At 37.8% G+C, this 25,341-nt stretch overlaps 1 protein-coding gene across 1 annotated transcript in view; it reads left to right on the forward strand.

Annotated features, from left to right (window-relative positions):
- Positions 1 to 25,341, forward strand: part of ttc7a (tetratricopeptide repeat domain 7A) — a 94,515-nt gene that overhangs the window by 61,047 nt on the left and 8,127 nt on the right. The window contains exons 18-20 of the mRNA XM_059359251.1: positions 2,586 to 2,698; positions 4,536 to 4,670; positions 8,857 to 9,059. Of these exons, the coding sequence (XP_059215234.1) occupies positions 2,586 to 2,698; positions 4,536 to 4,670; positions 8,857 to 9,059 (451 nt within the window). The remainder of the gene's footprint in view (positions 1 to 2,585; positions 2,699 to 4,535; positions 4,671 to 8,856; positions 9,060 to 25,341) is intronic.

The raw sequence follows: 25,341 nt of genomic DNA on the forward strand, positions 1-25,341 counted from the left end.
ATCATGTACTGTATGAATGTGGTGCAGTACCACACACTCCTCAAGCACTTTTTCCTGCTATGCATGATGAAGCTGGGAGGGGGGATGTTTTGCTGCTGTGGTATTGATTACCCATAGTGTATTAGTGTGTGCACTCATGCATTTCTGCAATAGCATCACCATGAATTATAAGGTTGTGTCTGCGATCGGATTGGTTTTAAAATATTGTTCTTCCAATTTGTCACATCTTAGTAAATTCCCTGTTATTTATTATAACCCTAAAGCTATTCCAAATACATTTTCAATAGGATTTTCTATGACAGAAGGCTTGCATACAACACCTTCCTTAAACCTGCATTTATTCAAATGGCCAGCAGGGGGCGACTCCACTGGTTGCACACATAGACTATAAATAACGGACATAATGACCGTGACGTCACCCGTTGGTTGTTTGAGGCATCGAGTTCGGCGTTTCACTCGTCGCCATCTTGTTTCAGATATGGGGAGCAGAATATATTTGGACTCTGGAGGAGCGAGAGGATCTGACTAATTCATGTTAGCATTAGCTGGAGAATTAACTGGGATGTTAGATTTGGCTAGCAAAAAACAAAAATGCACCTTACTGACCTCAGAAAACTGAGCAGCGACTCCTTGGAGTGTCTGTTAGTCCAACCAAACACTGAAAAAGACATTTATACTGAACAAAACGTTCAAATAAACTGTCATTAAGTGAAAATACAGTGAAAGGGTCAAAGTTATGAGACCAAACCGGAAAACATCCTTTTTTTTTAACTCTGTTGCCATGGATACGGATTGCTCAGCTTCTCTCCTGATGACGGCTCGCCTTGTTAGTGACCTGTCAATCAAAGGTAGCCCCGCCCCAAATCACACAATTCTTTATCTTTTATTTTCTTCTAAATGGGGCCATAATTTAAACAGTAAACATCAAATTGTCTTGAAGATTTTTTGCTAGTGATTGAGACCATAGTGTTGTCCTAAAAAAAAATTTTTTGATCATTTTGTGGTCAATTTGTGTCTTTTTTGGTAATTTTGTGTCTTTTTTTCGTCATTTTGTGTCTTTTTTTCATCATTTTGTTTCTTTTTTGGGCCATTTTGTGTCGTCTTTTGTCATTTTGTGGTCAATTTGATTCTTTTTTTGGGTAATTTTGTGCCTTTTCTGACAGTTTTCTGAAAGTTGTTACTTTCCAAGGAGTCTCTGGCTTGAAGCTGACTGTTACACACTCAGGAGGTCAGAATGGACCTTTAAACTGATAGCAAAGGACTTAGATTAAAAGCAACAATAAAATATAAAAAAAAATATATAAATGCACAGATAGAGTTTGGTTTAGTTGTTGTCTGCTTCATTATTTGTTGTATCAACTGAGTTTGTATGATCTGATGTTAAATTGGGGGTCGCGACTCAAAAAGGTTGAGAACTAACTGGTCTAGTAGACTTTATCATGCGGTTAATGTTGTGAATTCAAGTCAAGTCAAGTATAGTTTATTTGTCCCAACTTGGGCAATTTGTTTGCAGTCTAGGTGTATAAAATACATAAAAAACAATACATTCCAACATACATACATACAACAGATCACAGCCTCATTATATATATATATATATATCTAAAGATAAAACAAACAAAACAATAGTGCAACAGAAGGCAATTCCATTGTTGTGAATTCACACAGTCTACTTGGTTATAGTTAGGAAAAGTTTGTTGCTGTTTTGGGTTAAAACGTTTTCTTTGTGACAGTTCTACATGGTTCTACCCGGTGCCAGGCATCCCTGTGTTAGGAGTGAAAAAGGGTTGTTCCTCGCTCCTCCCAGCAAGAATATTTAAAAAATGTGATTTGGGGAGTGGGGGGCAGATGGGGGCAGACTGCTGTGGTGAAACTTGACAATGTAGTATGTGCTGAGTCATGAGAGCAGGTGGAAGACCAACTGACACACTGACCATCACCACTGAGCAGCTTTTATAAACGCATGTATAAATCTTACTGAAGTAAAAGTAGAAAAGTATCAGCATCAAAATCTAATTAAAGTATGAAAAGTAAAAGTACTCGGGTTATGCAGAATGGACCCACTATGATTGTTTTATATATTCTAAATATATTATGACATTATCTGTATTGGTGATTTAATGTATGCAGTGTTTTAATTTTGTAAAGATTGGGCTCACTTAATTACTTAATATACTGTTAAAAGATTTAATTAAAAAAACATCTAATCACTTTACATTGATCATATATATTATGTTAAATCTCGACCTGAAAAATAACTGAAGCTGGCAGCTAAATCCTAGAGTAAAAAGTACAATATTTGCCTAAAAATGTAGTGGAGTAGAAGTAAAAAGTTACATAAAATGGAAATACTCAAGTAAAGTGCAAATACCTCAAAATTGTACTTAAGTATAGTACTTGAGTAAATGTACTTAGTTACATTCCATCACTGATTACATTATCGGGAAGTTATTACATTATCAGGTTTTATTACATTTTCAATGGACTCAAGTGCAGATTTTTATTACATTATCGGGAATTTATTACATTATCAGGTTCTACAACTGTGTGTGTGTTTTATTCTGTGCTGTGCGTGTGTGTTGCAGCGAGACAGATGACAGCAGCAGCATCCCGATGGCTGAGAGGGTGGAGGTCAGCCCCGGAGCCAGGAAACTCTCCATCCACCTCACCCTGCCGGACTTCCAGGACGCCTCCACCGGTCTGCTCTCTCGCTGGTTAAAGTCTGTCTAATAAGGGGCTGCCATGTCTGGAACTGCAACAAGCAGAATTGATTATTTCCCGTTAAACACTTCCTCCTTTATCTCTGGTGTTGTATAAATACCAGAGGGAAAGGTGAATGTGTAGGTCAGTCCCAATCCCCCCGGCATTTGACCTGTTGGAGATTAAAACTGTGTTTGCCTTAAACATTAAATATCAATCATGTGGTCAGAGGTCTGTTCACCTCCCATTCAGTCACAGGAAATCTATTGATGTTCTGGATATTAACACACAATGAATGTTTGTTCATCTCAGAATGGCTTTCCTCTATTCTATTAGTCATATTTGAAGAGTTTTATTTGATTATGAATGTTTAACCCTTTATCAGGCAAAGAACTATATCTGGTAACTTCAGGTAATATTTTGAGTTGCAAATTTACTAGATTAAAGTGGCAAATCTACAAGAAAAAAAGTCGTAGATTTAAGAGATTTAAAGTGGTGAATCTGAGCGAAAAAAGTCGCAGATTTATGAGAAAAAAGTGGGAAAAAAACAACTTTTTTCTCACAGATTCACCACTTTAAATCTCATAAATCTGCACATTTTTTTCTCGTAGATTTGCCCCTTTAATCTCTTAAACTTTTTTTTCAAAATATTATTTTCTTATGGGGTTTTTTACACTTTCTGGCTGTATGTATAATATCCTCCAATGTTCTCTAGGGTTAAAATTTGTTTATTTTCGATGGCCAGCCAGCACTAAAAATCGATACTTGGCGGCCATGAATCGATATAATATAGCCATGTAAAATATCGTGATATTATGCTGTATGGATTTTTTTTTCCCCCACCTCTACTCTATATTGAGCTGTGGTGTACTCCCTTTAAAAGATGCAGTCACTTTCCATTTTAACTCTATGGAGTCTTGGGCTGTTTTGTCCATTTTTGAATCCTTTTTCAAGTCATTTTGCATCTTTATTGGCCATTTGTGTCTTTTTTGTGTCTTTTTTGGTCATTTTGTGTCTTTTGTTGTGTCTTTTTTCGTGATTTTGTGTCTTCTGTGTGTGTTGGGTCATTTTGTCTTCTCATTTTGTGTGCTTTTTTTTCATTTTCTGTCTTTTTGTGTCCTTTTGTGTCTCTTTTTTTTAACCATTTTGTATCTTTTTTTAGTCTTTTTGTGTTTTTTTTGGTTATTTTGTGTCTTCTGTGTGTTATTGGGTCATTTTGTCTTCTCATTCTGTGTCTTTTTTGTTCATTTTGTGTCTTTTTTTAGTCATTTTGTGTCTTTTTTTTAGTCATTTTGTGTCTTTTTTTAAACATTTTGTGTCTTTTTGTGTCTTTTTGTTCATTTTGTGTCTTTTTTTAGTCATTTTGTGTCTTTTTTTAACCATTTTCTGTCTTTTTGTGTCTTTTTTTGGTCCTTTTGTGTCTTTTTTTAACCATTTTCTGTCTTTTTTTGGTCATTTTGTGTCTTTAGTCCTTTAGTCCAACATAAAATGTGATTTTGAATCTATTTTTTACTTTCAAAACACTATCATGCTCAATAAAGAATTTGAAATGTTGCAAATGTGAACAAAGGTTGCAAATCTAACATACAAGAGGGTTCCATCCAGTTCTATCATTTTATACTAAATCTATTTGAGCTTGTCTCCAGTTTTACTTGGTATATCATCATCAAACTGAAACTGGCCTCATGGAGTTTACAGCCAGAACTTTAGAGGTAAATGTACAGTAGGGCTCCACGCTGCTTTGTTTTCTAGTCTGGATGTCATGAAGAAGTCTGGATTTGGAGCTTTTGGAGACTCCAGAGGGTTAACTGTTGGTATTTCTTATCCCTTCTCAGGTTCTCTGAGCCCGTCGTCTGTCGCAGCATCTCGGCTGGAAGCGGCGCTCTCTGAGGTGTCAGACCTCAGCTCCATCCGGCGCCAAGGACCCCCCTACATCTGGGCCACCCTGGAACGCATCTGGCTTCAGGCCGGTATGAAAACAGCACACACACCTTTTCCAAACCTTGGGGTTGAAATTTACTGGGAACTTCTTTTTTAACTCTTGTTAGGGATGCAAGTCAGCCGACTGCCATGCAAAAAGTTGACTATGAGGAAATGTTTGTTGGTGATCGACAGTAATCAGATTCCATGGGTTTGTGTTTCCCAGTTATTATAGTCTAGACAGATTTCAGAAAAAAGGCCTTCTATAAGAAGTGAGGCGCATTTATGGGTTACAAGTCGGGAACTGACATATCTCAAGGGTGCTGAGTCCAAAAAAAAAGGTTCCCAAGCAAAATTTAGAGTTTTTGACCTTCTAATTTGTATCAAATGGCCGCCAAATTGCCCATCTTGCACAGTCATTGGACCATTTCCCCTTAGTTTTTTTGTAAGTAGGTAATCAAAGATGAGGAAATTAAGTTTCTAGATTTATAATCGAGGGTCAGAGCAAGGATATAGTGGAGGCTCAGTGTCTTTTTTATGCATATATATATATATATATATATATGCAAAATACCAACTGGAACATTTAAAAGTGATATTGATTGAATATCGGCCTTAAAAAAATGACACAAATAACCTGCTGATAACCTTAAAAGTTGGTATTTTGCATATATATATATATACATAAAAAAGACACTGAGCCTCCACTATATCCTTGCTCTGACCCTAGACTATAGATCCAGAAACATAATGTCCTCATCTTTGATTGCCTACTTACAAAAAAACTAAGGGGAAATGGTCCAACAACCAACAGCCGCCATTTTGATATGCAAATGAGAAGGTCAAAAACTCAAAATTTTGCTTGGGAACCATTTTTTTTTTGGATTCAGCACCCTTGAAATAAGTAAAGTAGGCCAGTACCCATAAATATTCCTCACTTTCACTTTTTGGACAATTCCGTCTAGACTATTAAGCTTTATGAATAATAATCCTATTGGCAAGTGCAAAATGGACAAGATATTGATTTCAGGAGATTAAAGGTTTCCAGTTCTCCAAGATTTGGAGTCTACAGCCATACTCGCAACCAATAGCTCTTTGAGCTGTCATTTACCTATCAGATGATGATAATAAAACAGAAAAGATGTTTCTTTATCTCATCAACTAGACATGGGAACATGTGGGGTACCTCATGGTTCAATTTTTGGATGAAAGGATTACACCTCAACCCTCCATGTTTGGAAAGACGTCCTTAAACAAATCAAAGTAGCATAAAAATAAGAACATCTGACGGCTTCAGCTTCTGAATGAGGCTCTTCCTCTCACAGACTGTACTGTGCAGATGCTGCTGCTGTGGAAGCTGAGCAGCATGGCTGCCTCACAGCTTACTGACCTGCTTACAGGCTCAGTTGAATTTCAATCTCTCCGGGGAGTGAGATATCATTTATTCACTTGGTACAACGTGAGCACACATTTATTTCACGTTTTGAGCACCTATATAAAAAAAAAACTCCTGAAAAACTCCTGTGTAATAATGAATGAATGTAGATATACAACAACAAAAAAAATTCCTCTGGAGATTATGAGCTTGTTATCATGTACATAATTGAATGTGATTACTTCAGCTATTTTCTGCCTTAAATACAACACTATGTAATGACATTTTAACAATTCAGCAGGTCGGACTATTTCAGTCAGTCCTGTTAAAGGCTGCATACCTTATGCATCTTTTTTGGTCATTTGTGTCTTTTTTGTGTCTTTTTTGGTCATTTTGCGTCTTTTGTTGTGTCTTTTTTTAGTGATTTTGTGTCTTCTGTGTGTTTTTGGGTCATTTTGTCTTCTAATTTTGTGTCTTTTTTGGTCATTTTGTGGTCATTTTGTGTCTTCTGTGTGTTTTTGAGTCATTTTGTGTCTTTTTTCAACCATTTTGTGTCTTTTTTTTAAACCATTTTCTGTCTTTTTGTGTCTTTTTTTGGTCCTTTTGTGTCCTTTTTTTTAACCATTTTGTGTCTTTTTTTAGTCATTTTGTGTCTTTTTTAGTCCTTTAGTCCAACATAAAATGTGATTTTGAATCTATTTAGAGGTAAATAAGTAGATAAATTAGTAGAAGATTACTTCAGCTATTTTCTGCCTTAAATACAACACTATGTAATGACATTTTAACAATTTAGCAGGTCGGACTATTTCAGTCAGTCCTGTTAAAGGCTGCATACCTTATGTAGGAGTGCAGGAGCTGTGCTGTACCTGCATACATGTGGCCACAGCTCTATTAAGGGCAGAATGGCAGTGATGCATACTGCTATTACTTCCACCCCTTCAGCCTCAGTCTGCCTGTGGAAGTTTACAGGAGAGAACAGAGCATTAGCAGGAAATGAAGGCAGAGGAGCTCAGAGATACAAACAACACTCCATCCGTCCACTCAGCTGGAGTGGACGAGGCATGAGAACGGGAATCCATACAGCAGCCGAGCGAAGGCGGTGATGCAACCGACATACCAGCGTGTTACAGTGCAGGATGGGATGGGTTGGAGGGGGGCTGGGGGGGGGGGGGGGGTCACGTCCCCTGTGGGCCGACTGTAATTCGAAGGTTATTTTCTAAGTCTCACCTTTGAACTCTGCGATTCCTCTGCTGAGAACAGGCAAAATAGAATCTGAGTTGAACTCAATTACGTGTGTGTGTGTGTGTGTGTGTGTGTGTGTGTGTGTGTGTGTGTGTTTGTCTTCATATAGTTGTGAGGACCAACCCTTGGCAGAATACCAACATTGTGAGGACATTTGTAGTTGTGAGGACATTTTTCCCAGTCCTCACAAAGAAAATGCTAGGATAGCCTCTAAAGGCCTTAATTAATCATCTGTATGAATTTCAGGGAAGGTCCTAACAGAGATGGCAAACCCTGAAATGTGTGTGTTGGGCTAGGGGAAGTGGTGGTCCTCACAACTATTAAAGACATGTATGTATGTGTGTGTGTGTGTGTGTGTGTGTGTGTGTGTTGTTGTGAGACCAGGGGTGTTTTTAACTCAAGGCTGAGTTGTACCCCCGACCCCCCCTCTCTCCTTCCCAGCATTCCTCTTCTCATCAGTCACTTCCTCTCTTAATCTCACATAGGAAAAACACACACACACATAGAGAAAATGTTTAGCTTTATATAACCTTACAATCACATACCTGCAGCCGTATAAAAGGACTGTATACATGCATGCACCGATCAAATATGTTTTTCTGGGAGCTCAGGTGAGGAGCAGGAAAAACCCTTACATAACCAGAGAGCATTCACCGAATCCTTTTTCCCCGAAGTGAAGCTATGAAAAGGAACCCAGAGGCCGGGAAATAGCTTTTTTTTTTTTCATCTCGCAGAGGTAGCATGCATGCACTAAGTATTTCCCATCTGTGCATCTATGAGACACAGGTAAACAAACAAAACATCCGTTACCAAACACACACATGGGTTCACACAGCGCTTGGGAGCAGACGGTGTGCACAATATATCTGCACAAGTTCAGTGTCTCTCTAATACACACACACACACACACACACACACACATAGGGCTGTTAGAGCTAAAGAGTTTGTTTCTCAGGGTTTCTCTGGGTGTTGACCCGGCGTCCACTCAGGAGGATGATTGACAGCTCCCTGCGTCAGCATCCCGTCCAGATATTGGTCTCCTCCAGTCCCAGGGGCGGGGCCTCTGGACAAGCTCTGTGTCCGAGTCTTATTGGACAGTGATTTGCTTGTAGGCGTGATGGTGTGTGTGTGTGTGTGTGTGTGTGTGTGTGTGTGTGTCTGGGGTTTGTCCTCATCTTCCCAGCAGCAGCAAAGAAAGGAGGCAGGCAGCTTTAGTATGCAATGGCCATATTTAGGCAAGACTTTCATGACTTCCCAGGCGCTTCGTTTTGTGTGTGCGTGCATGCATGTGTGTGTGTGTGTGTGTGTGTGTGTGTGTGTGTGTGTGTGTGTTGTGGGGTCCATCTAAGTGTAGTATTTTGTGTTTGTATTTGAGCGCTGCACAGTTTACATGAACTCACAGTTCACTCATCTCTGTCTGTCTTACTGGTGGGATTAATACATTTCTCTCCTTTCTTTCTCTTGTTGATTATCTTTTCTTCATTTTCTCCTTCTCTTTTCCTTCTCTTCTGCATCACTTTTTCTTTCTCCCTCCCCCTCATTTTCTTCCTCTCCTTTTCCTCCCTACCCCACTCATCTTTCTCCTCCTCCTCCTCCTCCTCCTCCTCCTCCTGCTGCAGGGGAGTTGTTCATGTCGGACGGCCGGCTGAAGGAGGCCCAGTTCTGCATAGCTGAAGCCAGCGCGCTCTTCCCCAACTCGTACTCGGTGCTGCTGCAGCGGGGCCGCCTGGCCGAGCTCCGGGGCCAACTGGACGAAGCCAAAAGCCTGTATGACGAGGCCCTGGCCCTCCATCCCACAGGAGAACGCATACTGGTGCACATGGTGAGACACAGTGAAAGCTTTAGAGCAGGGGTGTCAAACTCAAATAACTTGAATAAAATCGCGGGCCAACATTGAACAAATAAACCTTTTAATATATACCAAACATGTTTTGCTTTAACATTAAATATGGAACCAGCAACGCTTATAAACATACAATATATAACTAAATAGTGCAGACATGCAAAATCAAATTTCAAATAAAAAACACATCAATGTCATTAATTTATTAAATAAAAAATAAATAAAAATCGTATGCCTCTTTTCTATTTGCATCCTTCTGATTTAAATATCAAAATAAACTTTTTCAACAGGTTAATAAATTCTGCCTTTCTTTTCACCATTTTTGGGAAGGGGTAGCTCGGAGACAGCTCTAGCTTGAGGTTGCTATGACGACTGTCACAGAGGAGCGTTTCTGGGTCCTGTCCTGATTGACGCGCCAAAACAACAGCAGGGCATTGTGGGATTTGTAGTATTAGTTGTAAATGCGCCGTATAATACCGGCGGGTCAGCTTTTATGGTACAATAATAAGATAATAATTTGGTATTGCCTTGCGGGCCAAATAAAATTACACTGCGGGCCAAATTTGGCCCGCGGGCCAGAGTTTGACACCCCTGCTTTAGAGGCTGCTGAAGTAGAATTAATACTGCTGAGTGGTCATACATGCCATGGTTCCAACATCTCATTGGTCCAAAGAAGAGATAACCAAGTGGTTAGGGTTACACTAAATTAAATTCTGTCAGCTCTCTGTAACTATCTGCAAACACACTACACACACACACACACACACACACACACAAGAGCTGTAGTTTCACATGATGTCATCTCGTGAAATCTTTGTCTTTTCATGCCAGCTCATTGCATCTCAAAAGCTTAAAATCTGATTGTCTGTCTAAGAAATATATGACATCCCACTGTTATGTGGAAGGCTGCAAAAATATTGTAAAATATGAATAAATAAATAAATAAATAAAATCTTCCCGAAAAGATGGGAAATAGTTGCTCCCAGTTATTAAGGAGTGCAATGACTGCAGTAAGACATTGAGATATTTTTCATTTTTCATATACACTTTTATCTGATGTGAAATGAAAAATATTCTGAATATTTATTTAGAATAAATATATAAAAACTCACTAAATATATGAAATACAAAATTATAATTATTAATAATAATAATAATAATAATAAACATGTATTTTTTATAATAAAAAATGGTAATTTATATTTATTAATATTACTATAAATAATAATAATAATAATATACACTTATTTTTTAGAATAAAAATGGTAATTGGTATTTATTATAATAATAATTATTATTATTATATTATAATAATAATAATAAATACCAAAATACCTAACCGTATTTTAAAAGGAATAATACAAACTAATCAGGGTTATGAATAAATAATAAAGATGTAATGTCTGTAATAAAGATAAAAATGTCTGTACTTTGAAAGGATTCAGCGATCAATAACAGGTGGAATATCTGTGATTCTTTGTCACAGCATTAATGTGCCCTGGCATGTTTAATCAATATCTAATCAATAGCTCATTACGCTGAATCAGGTGTGCTGGTAGAGCTGAACACATCTCTCTTTTTAAAGGCTGTGCACACGTTCAGCCTCAAATACTCAACTATACTCAGTAAGGACAGCGAAAGGGAAATATCTGATGACATTCAGGTCATTCCTGTTATACAGCAACATTTTCCAATCCTCATGAATGACTTCCTCATACCAAAAGTCTTCCTCACCACATAAACACACAAGATTATTTATTTTTTTATTTTCATAATTTATCGTGTGTCCCTGAAGTCATTTTCCACCCTGTTAATTAGTAGTTTCTTGTCATTCAAAAGAGAAAAAAAAGGACTGTAATTCCACTGAGACCATTTTCCCATTTTCAGGGAATGACATCATTTCTTTTGGCGGGAGAACATAAACTTTGACTCGTCTTTTTTCCATGTTTCTTGTCGTCACACTCTTAAAGCTGGTTTACAGGACATTCAGAACATTAATACAGCAGAATAGTAACAGTGTCCTGACCAAAGAACAGTGGTGGAAAAAGTATTCAGATCCTTTACTTCAGTAAAAGTACTAATACCACACTGTGAAATTACTCCACTGCAAGTAAAAGTTCTGCATCCAAATCTTACTGAATTAAAAGTAGAAAAGTATCAGCATCAAAATCTACTTAAAGTTTGAAAAGTAAAAGTACTCGGGTTATGCAGAATGGACCCACTCAGATTGTTTTATATATTCTAAATATATTATTACATTATTTGTATTGATGATTTAATGTATGCAGTGTTTTCATTTTAAAGATAGGGCTCATTTAATTACTTAATATACTGTTAAAACATTAACATTACACCACTGCCAAAGAATAAAGTCACGACCCCTCCGTATGGGTTTTAATCAGTTTCTCTGTTCTTTGTTGACAATAAACAACAAACAAACAGTTTCAGTAGTCAGTCCGTACACATATAGCGCAATTATTGCAGATAATGACCTCCTACCAGTGGTGGAATGTAACTAAGTACATTTACTCAAGTACTGTACTTAAGTACAATTTTGAGGTACTTGTACTTTACTTGAGTATTTCCATTTTATGTAACTTTTTACTTCTACTCCACTACATTTTTAGGCAAATATTGTACTTTTTACTCTAGGATTTAGCTGCCAGCTTTAGTTACTTTTCAGGTCGAGATTTAACATAATATATATGATCAATGACGTTTTTTTAATTAAATCTTTTAACAGTATATTAAGTAATTAAATGAGCCCAATCTTTACAAAATTAAAACACTGCATACATTAAATCATCAATACAAATAATGTAATAATATATTTAGAATATATAAAACAATCATAGTGGGTCCATTCTGCATAACCCGAGTACTTTTACTTTTGATACTTTAAGTAGATTTTGATGCTGATACTTTTCTACTTTTACTTCAGTAAGATTTGGATGCAGAACTTTTACTTGTAGTGGAGTAATTTACCAGGGTGGTATTAGTACTTTTACTGAAGTAAAGGATCTGAATACTTTTTCCACCACTTCTTCCGACCCATGGTATTTTTACCAAAGTGTAATTGGCAACTGCCGTTTTTCTTCAGGTAACAATGTTCATGGTAGCGTTAGCAAAGTTAGCTGTTAGCTATTAGCTGTTAGCGGTCGTCTCAGCCACCACCATGTTGAGAGCTGTGTGCAGGAAATCAATGTGCTCCAAATTCCATGTATAGCCACTTTAAAGTTCCATGGCTAAATTATAAATAAAGTCTCAAATATGTACAGTACAGGCCAAAAGTTTGGACACACCTTCTCATTCAATGCGTTTCCTTTATTTTCATGACTATTGACATTGTAAATTCATCAAAACTATTAATGAACACATGTGGAATTATGTACTTAACAAAAAAGTGTGAAATAACTGAAAACATGTCTTATATTCTAGTAAGCAAAGGGTGGTTACTTTGAGGAATCTAAAATACAAGACATGTTTTCAGTTATTTCACACTTTTTTTGTTAAGTACATAATTCCACATGTGTTCATTAATAGTTTTGATGCCTTCAGTGAGAATCTACAATGTAAATAGTCATGAAAATGAAGAAAAACGCATTGAATGAGATGGGTGTGTCCAAACTTTTGGCCTGTACTGTATATAAATTCTGTTCATGTGTAAAAGTTTAGCTAGCTAAATCTTCAAACTCAAAAGACTCAATCAAAAAACTCAAAAGTTACTGTAGGTCTAAAGCCCAATATAAATCAGTCCACCCCTAAAATTATTATTTTCCAGACAAGTAATCACATTATTCTTCTTTTCAGAAGTTATGTGGCCCAAATGTTGCTGCATAACTTGAATGACCGACCTGTGTTTTTTTGTGTAATTCAACAGAAATTATGAAGCTATGCAGCTATTAGCGGCAAATATAAGTTTGCTACTTGGCACCTAATCATTATTCTGCTTTTGAATTTGAACAATTCTTGTTGTTTTTTCAAAAATCTATGGACTATCTAGCCTCATATACTGAACTATACTGACTGTAGCTCTGATACTAGTGTAAATATAGTTGTTGTTTTTTTTATTAAAGTATTTATTTAATTTTTACTTTTTCAACATATAATACAAACACTTACAAACAGCCGAGACAGACACCAAAAAGAGACAGGAAAAAAATAAATTAAAAAAATTTAAAAAATTTAAAACATTAAAATAAATAAATAAATAAATAAATAAATAAATTAAATTAAATTAAATTAAATTAAATTAAATTAAATTAAATTAAAAATTAAAAATTAAAAAAATTAAAAAGTAAAAAACAAAAACAAAAAAAAACAGGCAGTCAACCCAAAACGAGGACATTTATGATTGCCAGGAAAAACAATGTTAAAGGGAATTTCCATTTAGTATGGGATTATTTTGTTCAATACATTAAGGACTTGTCACAGTAAATATAGTTTATTCTTGAGAAGAGACGTAAGGTTAGCCAATAAAATGTGTGTCTTATCTAAGTAATTCAGCAGAAATGATTAAGCTAGCTTGCTCTTAGCTGCTAATATTAGCCCTCATGTTTGGCAGCAGCGATGGCAGCTGCTCATAATCATTACTCCTCTCCTCCCTTGTGCCGTGCTGCTCTGTGTCAGTGTCAGGATGGTGGTCATTGTAGTTTGAATTATCACATTATGGCTCAGTCGTATTCTGAGACGTGTTAATATGTTGTGGGCAAACTTCAAATTTCAGACAATAGAAACAAACAAAACTTTGGTCCATAACCAAGAAATGACACATACTGCTCAAAGATTCACTTTCTGAACACTCCCCCACTATTCTTTTATCGGAGCAGATCCTCGCTCTCTCTCTCTCTCGCTCTCTCTCTCTCTCTCACTTCCGCATTAGAAAGATCCTCTCTCGCCCACTTCCACCTACTCCCTCGCTCAGTCTCTCTCCCAGTCTGTCTTCCAGATGATCCACTGGATTAACCACATCTGCTCTGACCTTTGAACTATCTCTGTTGTCATGGTGAGGGGACCAGAGAGGGATATTCTCTAAATCCAACACTCACATCGTCCGACACGCGCTCACACAGACACACAGACACACACACATGCATACACAATGTCTGCGGTCTCCATAGTGACCATAGATGTGCTGGTTGATATCTCTATGACTTAAGTAGTGGCCACCTTGTGACCACATAAGGCTAATGCTTTTGCTCCCAATGTGCACTTTAGTGGGGATGTCTGTATCTGTGTGTGTGTGTGTGTGTGTGTGTGTGTGTGTGTGTGTGTGTGTGTGTGTGTGTGTGTGTCCCATTGGGGTTGACAGAGGTACGAGTCTCTTCCATATTTGGCCTGTGGGAGAACCAATCCCTGGGGGTGAAAATTTGAAACAAAGCCAGCTGGCAGTGTCCTACTCTGGGTCTCTTACAGGGCAGATGTGTTCTCAGTCTGAAAGTGTGAGTGTGTTTGTGTGTGTGTGTGTGTGTGTGTGTGCCTTCCTCCATGGATTTGACGCACATGTGGACTAATTGGACCATTTTTTTTGATGCATGTACTTGGATTAAAGCACATGTTGTAGTGGGCACTAATAGACCCAAATACAAAACCACTGCTATCAGGAGTACTATATGTTGTGGATTATATATTAGACATGCTAATGGAGCGCTGTGGTAAATACTTGCTTCTTTGCATTGTGATGGAGGCTAAGTGGGACAGTGTGTGGGACATTTTATTTGGCCCGCTCCCCATATTTCTGGTTTGCATCAGGCTGCCAGAATTCAACCTACAGTTGCTGCTACTCTGTGGCTCTGGATTCATGCATTTATTTTTATACTGTATCTGCTGTGGACACTTTGTGTGCCGGTGGCCCATTTATTCTGCTCTGCCTTGAGGGGAATTCTGATGATATTCTTAGTTGATATTCTTACACTTGAGCTATTATTCTCTAAAAGTACATACTGTACTTTCCTTGAATGTCCTTTAGACCTTTTTTTAATAAGTTGTTGGGGCTACACATAAAAGGAGATGTCCTTCTGCATTACAATGGCTTCACTAAGCAGACTTCTGATTGAATACTTTTTATAGACACATTTTCAATAGAAGACAGCATCACCAATGCCAAACCTAGAGCTTCAGAAAATAACATTTTATTCAGATTATTATTTGGGCATTTTGCACTTATTGGACACCTCACAGTATTGATATAGGCAGGAAATGTAAGAAAAAGAAAAAGAGTAGGATGTAAGAAAAAGAAAAAGTAGTATGCACCAAAGGTCTCATATAAAAATGGGGGACATTGAGGGTATTTAGTGTGCATTTTAACCACCAAGCTGCAGCCATTTTTTTTTTACAGGAATTTGAATGCAACAATTATTGGAGCAAAACTACAGTGGCCCTGATTACGCTTGTTCTTAATGTGTTGTGGTCTTTGCAGCGCATTTTCTAAAAGCTGTGCATGTCGTCAAATTGATGAAGCTGTTTTCTTAATTTGCTTGTGTTTTGTGTATTTGTATGTGTTTTCTTGAGTTGCAGTGCTGTGAGCTCTCAGGGCCACCATATAAAACTGAGCAAAATAAAAACTATGATTGGAGATATTGAAAAGTCATACATCTTGAAAAGGTGTGATAACAATGGTGCTGATTGGCTAATTGTTAGTCTCCCCATGGCGCTCATTGAAATAACTGCTTTTTCACAATTAAATTACTCTTTCTTGGTGTGTTTACACTGGCAAACATGTTCGTAGCTGTCTGTCAATAACTGCTCTTAATGTTTTCTCTACAATGGTTGATTTGCCACTTGCAGTTGAATTTCCTCTGAAAGGAATAGTTTGACATGAATTTGGGAAACATGCTTATAAGCCTGCTTGCCTAGCACAGAAGGCAGGACTCAAATGCATGACAGAGATCTGGTTGCAATACTCAAAAGGCGTTTTATTCCAAAAAGGGTCAGTACACAGGCAAAGGTATCCAAAACAAGAGGCAAAAAGGCAGAAGCAAAAAGGCGAGCAAGGTTTAAAAAACAACAAGACTATGACTGTGAAATGCTGGACCATGAGTTTGGAAGAACAACAAACTGATGACGAGACAAGACACCAAGGGGGTTATATACAGGACTGATGGGTGATGAGAAACAGGTGTGGGAGACACAATCAGGGATCAGGTGCACATAGACGAGGAGGGGGACGGGGCAGACAGGAAGCTGAAACAGAGACAGGGGGAAACATCAGACATGGAACATGAAGGGAAAATAAAATACTGAACAGACAGTGGAATCATGACATATTTAGTCATGTCATATATAGTCATATATATATATATATATATATATATATATATATATATACACTTTATTTAACCAGGTCAAAGCCTCATTGAGATTAAAAAAACATTTTCAAGAGAGACCTGGCCAAGAAAGCAGCATGAAAAAAGAGTTACAACAAAACATTAAACACAGTTATCATAAACAATTAAATACAAATACATAACTTAGAAATACTTAAGTAAAGTACAAGTACCTCAAAATTGTACTTAATAACAGTAATTGAGTAAATGTACTTAGTAACATTCCACCACTGCCCTTATGCATATTAGAAACCAGCTTCACTTGGCACCACACTAGTGGCAAATATTTCATACAACTTAATGTCCAAAATCCCAAACTATCCCTTTAACTAACTTCTTGGCTAAGTAGCTTGCTAAGCTAACTACTTAGCTAACTTCTTGGCTCAGCATTTGGCTAAGTAGCTTGCTAAGCTAACTACTTAGCTAACTTCTTGGCTCAGTATTTGGCTAAGTAGCTTGCTAAGCTAACTACTTAGCTAACTTATTGGCTAAATAGTTAGCTTAGCAAGCTACTTAGCCAAGTAGTTAGCTATGTAATAATACAAGAAACGTTTTTCTTCATAGAGTATGAGAGGCAAATGGAAATAATGATCTGTTGTTAAAAAACAAGATATTTAAAGAATACTTGGAATATTAAATCATAAAATAAGTTGATATCAAAAGATAGAGCACTGAAACACACAGCCAGCATGAAATAACATGGGGAATGAATGAGGGTCATTTTTGACCATGTTGTGCATTAGAAGGGTTAATGCTTCGTCTAAACACAACATAGCATATTGACACTGCATCAAGACTTTTGTCATAGGGAAATGGGCATGGTTTTATTTAAAGTGGCAAAATGATAAGACTAGGTGTAGCTCCTTTCAGTCTTTATGCTAAGCTAAATGTCCTACTGGCTGTAGCTTCATTGCTGTGTTTTTTTTTGGCTCTTCACAACCAAATTTCTTACAGATTTCACGGCATTTTGACTGACATCTACAATTAAATTTCCTCTTGTGAAAGCAGAGGAGACAATGAAACCAAAGAACTTTTTTGAGGTTTTAAGACAGCGTCGCACAGCTTGATCCAAGCCAACCAGAGTGGAGGGAAGTAGTAATTTTCTCCACAGTGTCCGCAGCAGATGAGGAAAGGGAAATGTGAGTAAGGGAAACACATAACAAGAAGCCATAGAGGGGCTCAGCAGCAGCGCGGTTCATAATGACACACCACCACCATCTTCACTTATTCACCACACACCACTTTACCAATTCCACCTCTACATATTAACATGTCCACTTGGTTTTTGAGTGTGTGTGTGTGTGTGTGTGTGTGTAAGAGAGAGAGAGAGACAAATGCAGTGATCAGACAGTGACTCACAGCTCTGGTCAGCTGCTGGTTTTGGAGTATTTTTGGATGGATGAGGGTGTGGTAGTGAAGGAAACCAGTATAGGACTTTGGCATGCTGAGTGTGTGTGTGTGTGTGTGTGTGTGTGTGTGTGTACTGATTTATAGTTTACCGTCTCAGTCGTTACAGTCCACCTCTAATCATCTATTTCGTTCATCTATCACGGTATTAGCAATGTCAGCTTTTTACACATTGTTCTGTCTGTGCTGTTAACCTCATTATGGTAAGTGTTTGGTTGACGTGTGTGTGTGTGTGTGTGTATGCGTGGCATGTGGTGCATGTGTGTGTGTGTGTGTGTGTGTGTGTGTGTGTGTGTTCTGATGGGTAGCTGATCCTGAAACACGGCCCAGCCTTGCTTCCGGCGATGGCATGAAATGAATCTGACCCACTCCCAACATCCTCCACATCTCATCCCTCCTGTTCGGTAGCAGAGCCTGCTCTGAGTCAGCCACACACACACACACACACACACACACACACACACACACACACACACACACACACACTTTACTTTTCCTCCTCTCCAACAGAAGCATATTCATACACTGCTTCACATATGCATGTATACTCTCAAGGACGAGGACTTGTGCTCATTGAATTAATCGCGTTCCAATTATCAAATGCCCCCCATCTCTCTCTCTCTCTCTTTCTCTCTCTCTCTCTCTCTCTCTCTCTCTCTTTTTTTTTTTTTCTGTCTCTCTCTCTCTCTCTCCTTTCCTCTCTGTGTGGATGGGGGTGGTTGTCAGCTGATTAGATAATGCAAATACATTATTTATAACACTTTGCACGTTCTTGCCGCTTTATGGGATTGCCTAGCAACCAGGGAAATATATTCTATTGAGCAAGACCTCTGATAACCACGGAGAGAGAGAGAGAGAGAGAGAGAGAGAGAGTGTGTGAGAGAGAGAGAGAGAGAGAGAGAGAAACACAGAGACGATTGGGAGTTGGCTGGTGCCTCCGTTGCTATGTATGGCTCATCTGGGCTCACTTATTTTTTCCGTTTTCTTTGACACTTCTCTCTTTTCCTCTCTCTCTCCATCCTCCTCTCTCTCTATTCATTGTTCCCAGTTTAGCTCTCTCTCTCTCTCGCTCGCTCACACTCTCTTCCTTTCTTGCTCTCATCCTCTTCCTTTCCTCCGTGGCTCCTGTATCACCCTTCTCTTTCATTCCTTCTTCTTTCGTCTTCTTTTTTCCCTTCCTGTTGCTATATTCCCATGTGAGTGTGAACATGCAAGCGTGCCATGTTGATTTTTTTTTTTTTCTTTCAATACTGTTTTATATTTATATTCCTGCTGATCTGCAGAGAGGTGAGAATGTATTTTGCAATGCAGGAATCGATTCGAGATGTTATTTTGTATTTTCTCAGAACCTCGCACGTAGCATACAGGATAAAGAATGCATACATAAACATATTATCTGCCATGCAAACATACCATCCAGGTGCATTACATGGTGGAGATGCTTAACATGTAAAGAACAGAACATACTGTACATACACAGTTGGCTCAGTGAAAGTGGTAAGAGCTTCTTAGACCTTCTTAAATCTCACTATGACATGTGGGTCATTCATTACATAGCCTGCCCATGCTGTGCACTTGTTCTAGCCCACTTCATTTTAAATTCTGAAGGAGCTCTTTAAAGAAACCAAATATGTCAGGTTTCATTTTAGGGGAATGTATGTAAATGCACAAAACAGCCAAAATATTTCCATAAAAAAAGTCTAGGGTTTGAATATTTTATTCAGATTAAACATCATGTAGCTTCAATGAATAGTTGGAATAAGCTAAAACAGAATAAAAATATGATACTGTCAGACAGAAGGAATACAATTATTTTTCAAGTCATATAGCCACTTTAGAAATAGTTTGAAATAAGCTTATTCCCTTTCTTATGGCTGTTTCTCCATTTCTAGTCTTTATGCTAAGCTAAGCTAAGCTAATCAGCTGCTGGCTGGTGGTTTATAGTTTACTGAAACATATTACATTTATCACATACATACACTATATCAATCTCCTAATTTCTCCTTTAATTTGGTAAAACTTGGAAATATAAATTATTGACATTTAGGGCAATAATGTAAGTTAGCACAACAAAGGAAGCCAGTTGTCTGCTCAAAAACAAGTTGGTGAGTTGTTGTTCTGCTAACTCTTATTTCTTTGTTGTGAAATTCGGTCATTAGCGAAAGCTAGCAGCTAACTGATGCTAGCGGCTAACTGATGCTAGCTGCTAACTGATGCTAGCGGCGCTGCTTGTTACAGCTACAAGAGTAGCCATTAGCGTATCAATGCTAACTCAAAATTGTGGTCCCAACATTAGCTGACATTCATAGCAGCTTTACAATCGTGCCAGAGAAATTCAGAGTTGAGCAAACTCAAAAACAAAACTTAAAATATTTAGTTTAATTGTCCAACTTAAAATTTTATCAAAGTTTGTTGCCTTGAAATATTGAGTTCACCCAACTTTTCTTTTTTGGCAGTGTATGGTGTCGGCTTTGGCTCCCAGAAGTCGAGCGGAGCAGCAGGGCAAAACTCATTTGATTTTGTCAGAATTTGGCAATTTGGCACAGTGGCAGGCTTTTACGGGTCATTTAAATGCATTAATATTAAATTTAGAGTGTTCAATAACTAGTTAAAAGTTTCTTGGCATTCCTTTAACCTTCCTGTGATGTTGCGGGTCAAATTGACCCATTTCAAAGTTTAAAAATCTAAAAAAAATTATATTATAGTATTTTTCACAAAGAGAAAAAAAATGTAAATGTCAAATTAATTTTTATAAAATCAATGTCATGTTAAACTGTTGTATTTTATATGTAGGTCTTTCCAATATTAATTTAAGAAAGTTTTAACATACATTTTTTATGAAAAACGAATGAATTATCCTCATTGAACCATGATCTGTGAGAGGTAAAGAACACAATTGCACTAAATAATGATTGGTGGTTAGTAATGGAGTTATAAATGAAAAATAAGCAAATGACACATTGGATAATTAAACATGCCCCGGGTCAAATTGACCCACAAACATAATTGCTGTTCCTGAGAAAAGAACATAACAGGAGGGTTAAGGAAAAAATACAACTGCATATGAAAGGGTTCATTAGTAGGGAAAGTTCAAGCCTGACCAAGGTAAATACAGCAGCCCTGGCTCACCTCTCCCTGCCAGCTCAGACTTAACCACTGATGGGATTAAGGGTTCAGGTAAAGGCTCGCTTTCTGGTTCAGTGGCAGGGCATTGGGCCACCCGGTTACACTGTGTGCATGTGTATAGTAGATGTTAGCCCACAGGGCTTCAACAGACGACTACACTGCAAAAAAAGAAAAGTTGGGTGAACTCAAAATTTCAAGGCAACAAACTTCGATAAAATTTTAAGTTGGACAATTAACTAAATATTTTAAGTTTTGTTTTTGAGTTTGCTCAACTCTGAATTATGATTTTTGTCAACAACTGTAAGTTGTACTAACTTATAATTTAACATTGTAATAACTTTTAATCCTTACTTCTGCTAACTTCTGCAATGTGCTGAATTGGCACGATTGTAACGCCGCTATGAAATGTCAGCTAATGTTGTGACCACAATTTTGAGTTAGCATTGATACGCTAATGGCTACTCTTGTAGCTGTAACAAGCAGCGCCGCTAGCATCAGTTAGCTGCTAGCATCAGTTAGGCGCTAGCTTTCGCTAATGACCAAATTTCATCGCTTTCCCGCATTTCATAGCAAAGAAATAAGAGTTAAGAGCAGAAATAAGAGCAGAACTATTGTCCCTTGTTGTGAACCCGGTTCTATCATCAGTTGAAACAAAGGATTTTATTAGTTAAACATACAGTCATTGAAAAAGAACTGAGAAGAACTGATATCTAGCCATTTTCCTTTTTTTAAAATCATGATTTTGGTTATTATCAAGAAAACCATGGAAAATGGCTGGATATCAGCTCTTAAATTAAACTCTTATGAATGTTTGTGCTTTTACTTATTGTAAGACAAATGAGGCCCTCTTGGTGTAAATGTGTGAAGAGAAATACACAAATTAAGACATTTTCCACATTTTTGGTTTTGGAAAGGATCCAAACAACAACTAAATTCATTAATTATTGTACTCCTTAGCCTAATTAGGGTTGCAGGATGGGCTGGAGCCAAACAGGGGGACACCCCGGACAGGCTGCCGGACACTCACAGGGCCGACAGACAACCATTAACACCTACGGGGCAATTTAGAGTCACCAGTTAACCTAACACCTGCCTTTGGACTATGTGGGGGGTAGCCGGAGTGCCCTGAAAAAACCCAGGCTGACACAACATGCAAACACTGAAACTTGGCCAGATCTGAACCGCGAACCCTCTTACTGTGAGGCTACAGTGTTAACTACTTTATATTAAAGTTATAAACAACATGGTTGAGCTTTGCTGAAGGGGTATCTTGACTTTTAGGGGGCTTAGTTTATTTACTGTTGTATCTACATTTAACTCATGGGTCTCAAACTCGCGGCCCACGGGCCCATTGCGGCCCTCGTGACGATATTTTGTGGCCCCCACCTTGATATGAAAGTTTATTGTGAGTTTTATGTGAATGGCACTTTACTGGGTTGTGTGTGGAAGGTCCCTTTAATTACTTTTTTTGGTAATTTTGTGTCTTTATTTGGGTAATTTTGTGTCTTTTTTTGGTAATGTTGTGTATTTTTTTGGTAATGTTGTGTCTTTTTAATAATTTTGTGTCTTTTTAAATATTTTTATGCCTTTTTTGGTAATTCTGTGTCTTTTTTTAAATTTGTGTCTTTTTTTAAAATAATTTTGTGTCTTTTTTTAAAATAATTTTGTGTCTTTTTCGGTAATTCTGTGTATTTTTTTTGTCATATTGTGTCTTATTTTTAAGTAATTTAGTGTTTTTTCATTCATCTTGTGTCTTTTCTTGGTCATTTTGTGTCTTTTTTTGTCATTTTGTGTCTTTTTTTAAGTAATTTAGTAGTTTTTCTGTCATTTTGTGTCTTTTTTTGGTCATTTTGATACTGCCTCCAGCGGCCCCCAGGTAATTTGAGTTTGAGACCCCTGATTTAACTGTTCATAACTTTATTCTTATTTTCTGGTTTTGTCTGGTCAGGCAGCTCGGTAGGCAGCATGGCTGACAACAGCAGATTGCACATCTAAATTTAGAGTTCAGCTGTCTGTACACTCTTTCTAGAAGACATTAATTTGTGGGAACTAATCCATATGACCAGTTTGTCACTGATTGATTGTGTGTTTATGTCGTGTAAGTGCGTATCTAGCTAACCCGCGGTCTGGTCAGTATCCAGACAGTTCAGTCTGGATGCACACACTCGATTTAAAGCCTCTACTGTAGCTTTTAATCAGCATGTGGCTTTACGTATTAGGATTTACATCCTAGTATTTATATGCAAACTATGATGTAATGAAAAGTGTTAATGCTCGCTTGAGGCAGAAAAAGTTTTTGGTAATAAAGAAGTTATCCAATAAATATATTATTCCCATGAATACATTTCTGTAGTGGCTGCTTAGCAGTAGTTGGTACGTTAGAATATTACAAAGTATTCTTCTTGTCTTTGCACAGTATGAAATATGAATAATATCAGCTGACACTGAAGAACAAAAACTCATTTCCCCAATGCTAATCAATTCCATAATCAAATCTCTGCTGGGTGTATTTGTTTGTGACATTCAGGAAGCTTTTCTCATTCTCTTCAGTCTGGCTGATGGAAATACGCTTAATTAAACGTTGTGTATTGTTTGCAGCGTTCTAAAAAGTTTGCTTTAATTGAGCTTTAAAGATGGATGAAAACGCCACTGCCCACTCGCTCGGTTTGGCTCGGCTCGGTTCAGTTGTGCTTTAATGGCACGACAAGAAACGAACCTGCACTGCCAAGCACCGTGGGATCAGCTGAGGTAAAACTGGAGACAGATGGCTGCGAGTAATTAAAGCAAAACCAATAGATACCAGTTTTATCAGTGTAATGCCAGAGACACTCGGTCACAAACTAAATGTTCTTGGGCTCACTTGCTTCCTTTCCTATCTGCTCACTCTCCTACTCCTTGTCTCAAACTTCCAGGATTAGTTCAACATTTTGACAAAAATCAACCCTTGCAGTGTTTCCAAGAGTGAGATTAGAATATGCATGTCAATCATGACTACAGATAAGGCACCAAACTAATTAAAACATTGTTAGCATAGCTTAGCATCAAGACTAAAGGCAGGGGAAACAGCTAACCTGGTTCTGTCCAAAGTTGGAACCCAAACCCCTAAAAACCCCTGATTTACATGCTGTCTGTAGTTTATTTATCTGGTACATAAATAGAAAAACATCAGGTTGTTTTTTTGGGAAGATAAATGCAGAAAAACTTTCTTTGCAACACGAAGCTAGCCGATATAACCGCACAAACGTCTCCCAGTCTTGTCACAGTAAAGGCCTAGACACACCAGACCGTAGCAATATGAAATTAATCTGCATGTTAATCTGCACTTGAAAAAAGGAGGTTCCAGAAACTTGGTGAGGAACATCTTTTCATCTTTTCAACAAGCTAACAACAGAAACATGCTAACGAGCCTACTGACTGCTTGTCGCTCAATCACTAAGGGGAAAATAACGTACTGTACTGTTGACTACTGTCTTATAAATGTCTATTTTTTATGGCATGGGTGTATTTAAACAGAGGAGATTAAATAAAATAGGATGTTGCAGTGCTGCTCATAAGCTACCAAAGCTTCCTCCAGTTTTTCGTAAGTGCCGAACCCTTGCACTCGTACAGCAGGAACAATGTGCTTTAGCTGTGATTGTTATGTTGAAAATAGCAAGTTTGATGTTTAAATCATAGGATTGTAGGAAATCATACAAACCCCTTCATGAGAATACATTACAGGACTAACCTTTTGGGCAGGTGGATAAACTGTTGGTCATCAAGAATTGGCTTCAACACATAGCTTCACCTAAATCACAGATTCACATGTTTATATTTCTGTTAATAAACCATATTATGTACTTAAGACCAGAGCCAGGTTAGCTGTTTCCCTCTGCTAAGCTAGGCTAATCACATCCTTTAACCAGCTGTACTTAACGCACTGAACCTTTAAAAAAAGAAAATGTCCTTTAAGTGTTTTACAGACAACAAATGGCCAGTGTGTGTGCGTGTGTGTGTGTGTGTGTGTGTGTGTGTGTGTACTGTGTTGTGTGTGCTCTCCTGTCAGCCTCCCCTGTATTTATATCAGAGCACAGTATATACAGTAGCAGTGTTTATTTGATTGAGCTGCTGGCCTAGAAGGATCAACTTTTCCATGGTTACCAGCATAACTGACATGTGGCGCAGATGGAAGGGTGTGAGTGTTGGTGTGTGTGTGTGTGTGTGTGTGTGTGTGTATGTGTAGCCAACTTGTTTATGCTAGAAACGTTGGAACAATGTAACCCCTGTGAGTCTGGAGACAAGAGCACAGACAGTAAGATGTGGATGCTAGTGGCCAAACCAGCAGCAAGGAATAACATCATGCACCTGGAGCTTACACCCACACACTCTCGTACATACACACACACACACACACACACAAACTC

This window comes from Centropristis striata, chromosome 20 (genome assembly GCF_030273125.1).
Source record: "Centropristis striata isolate RG_2023a ecotype Rhode Island chromosome 20, C.striata_1.0, whole genome shotgun sequence".
Classification (NCBI taxonomy): Eukaryota; Metazoa; Chordata; class Actinopteri; order Perciformes; family Serranidae; genus Centropristis; species Centropristis striata.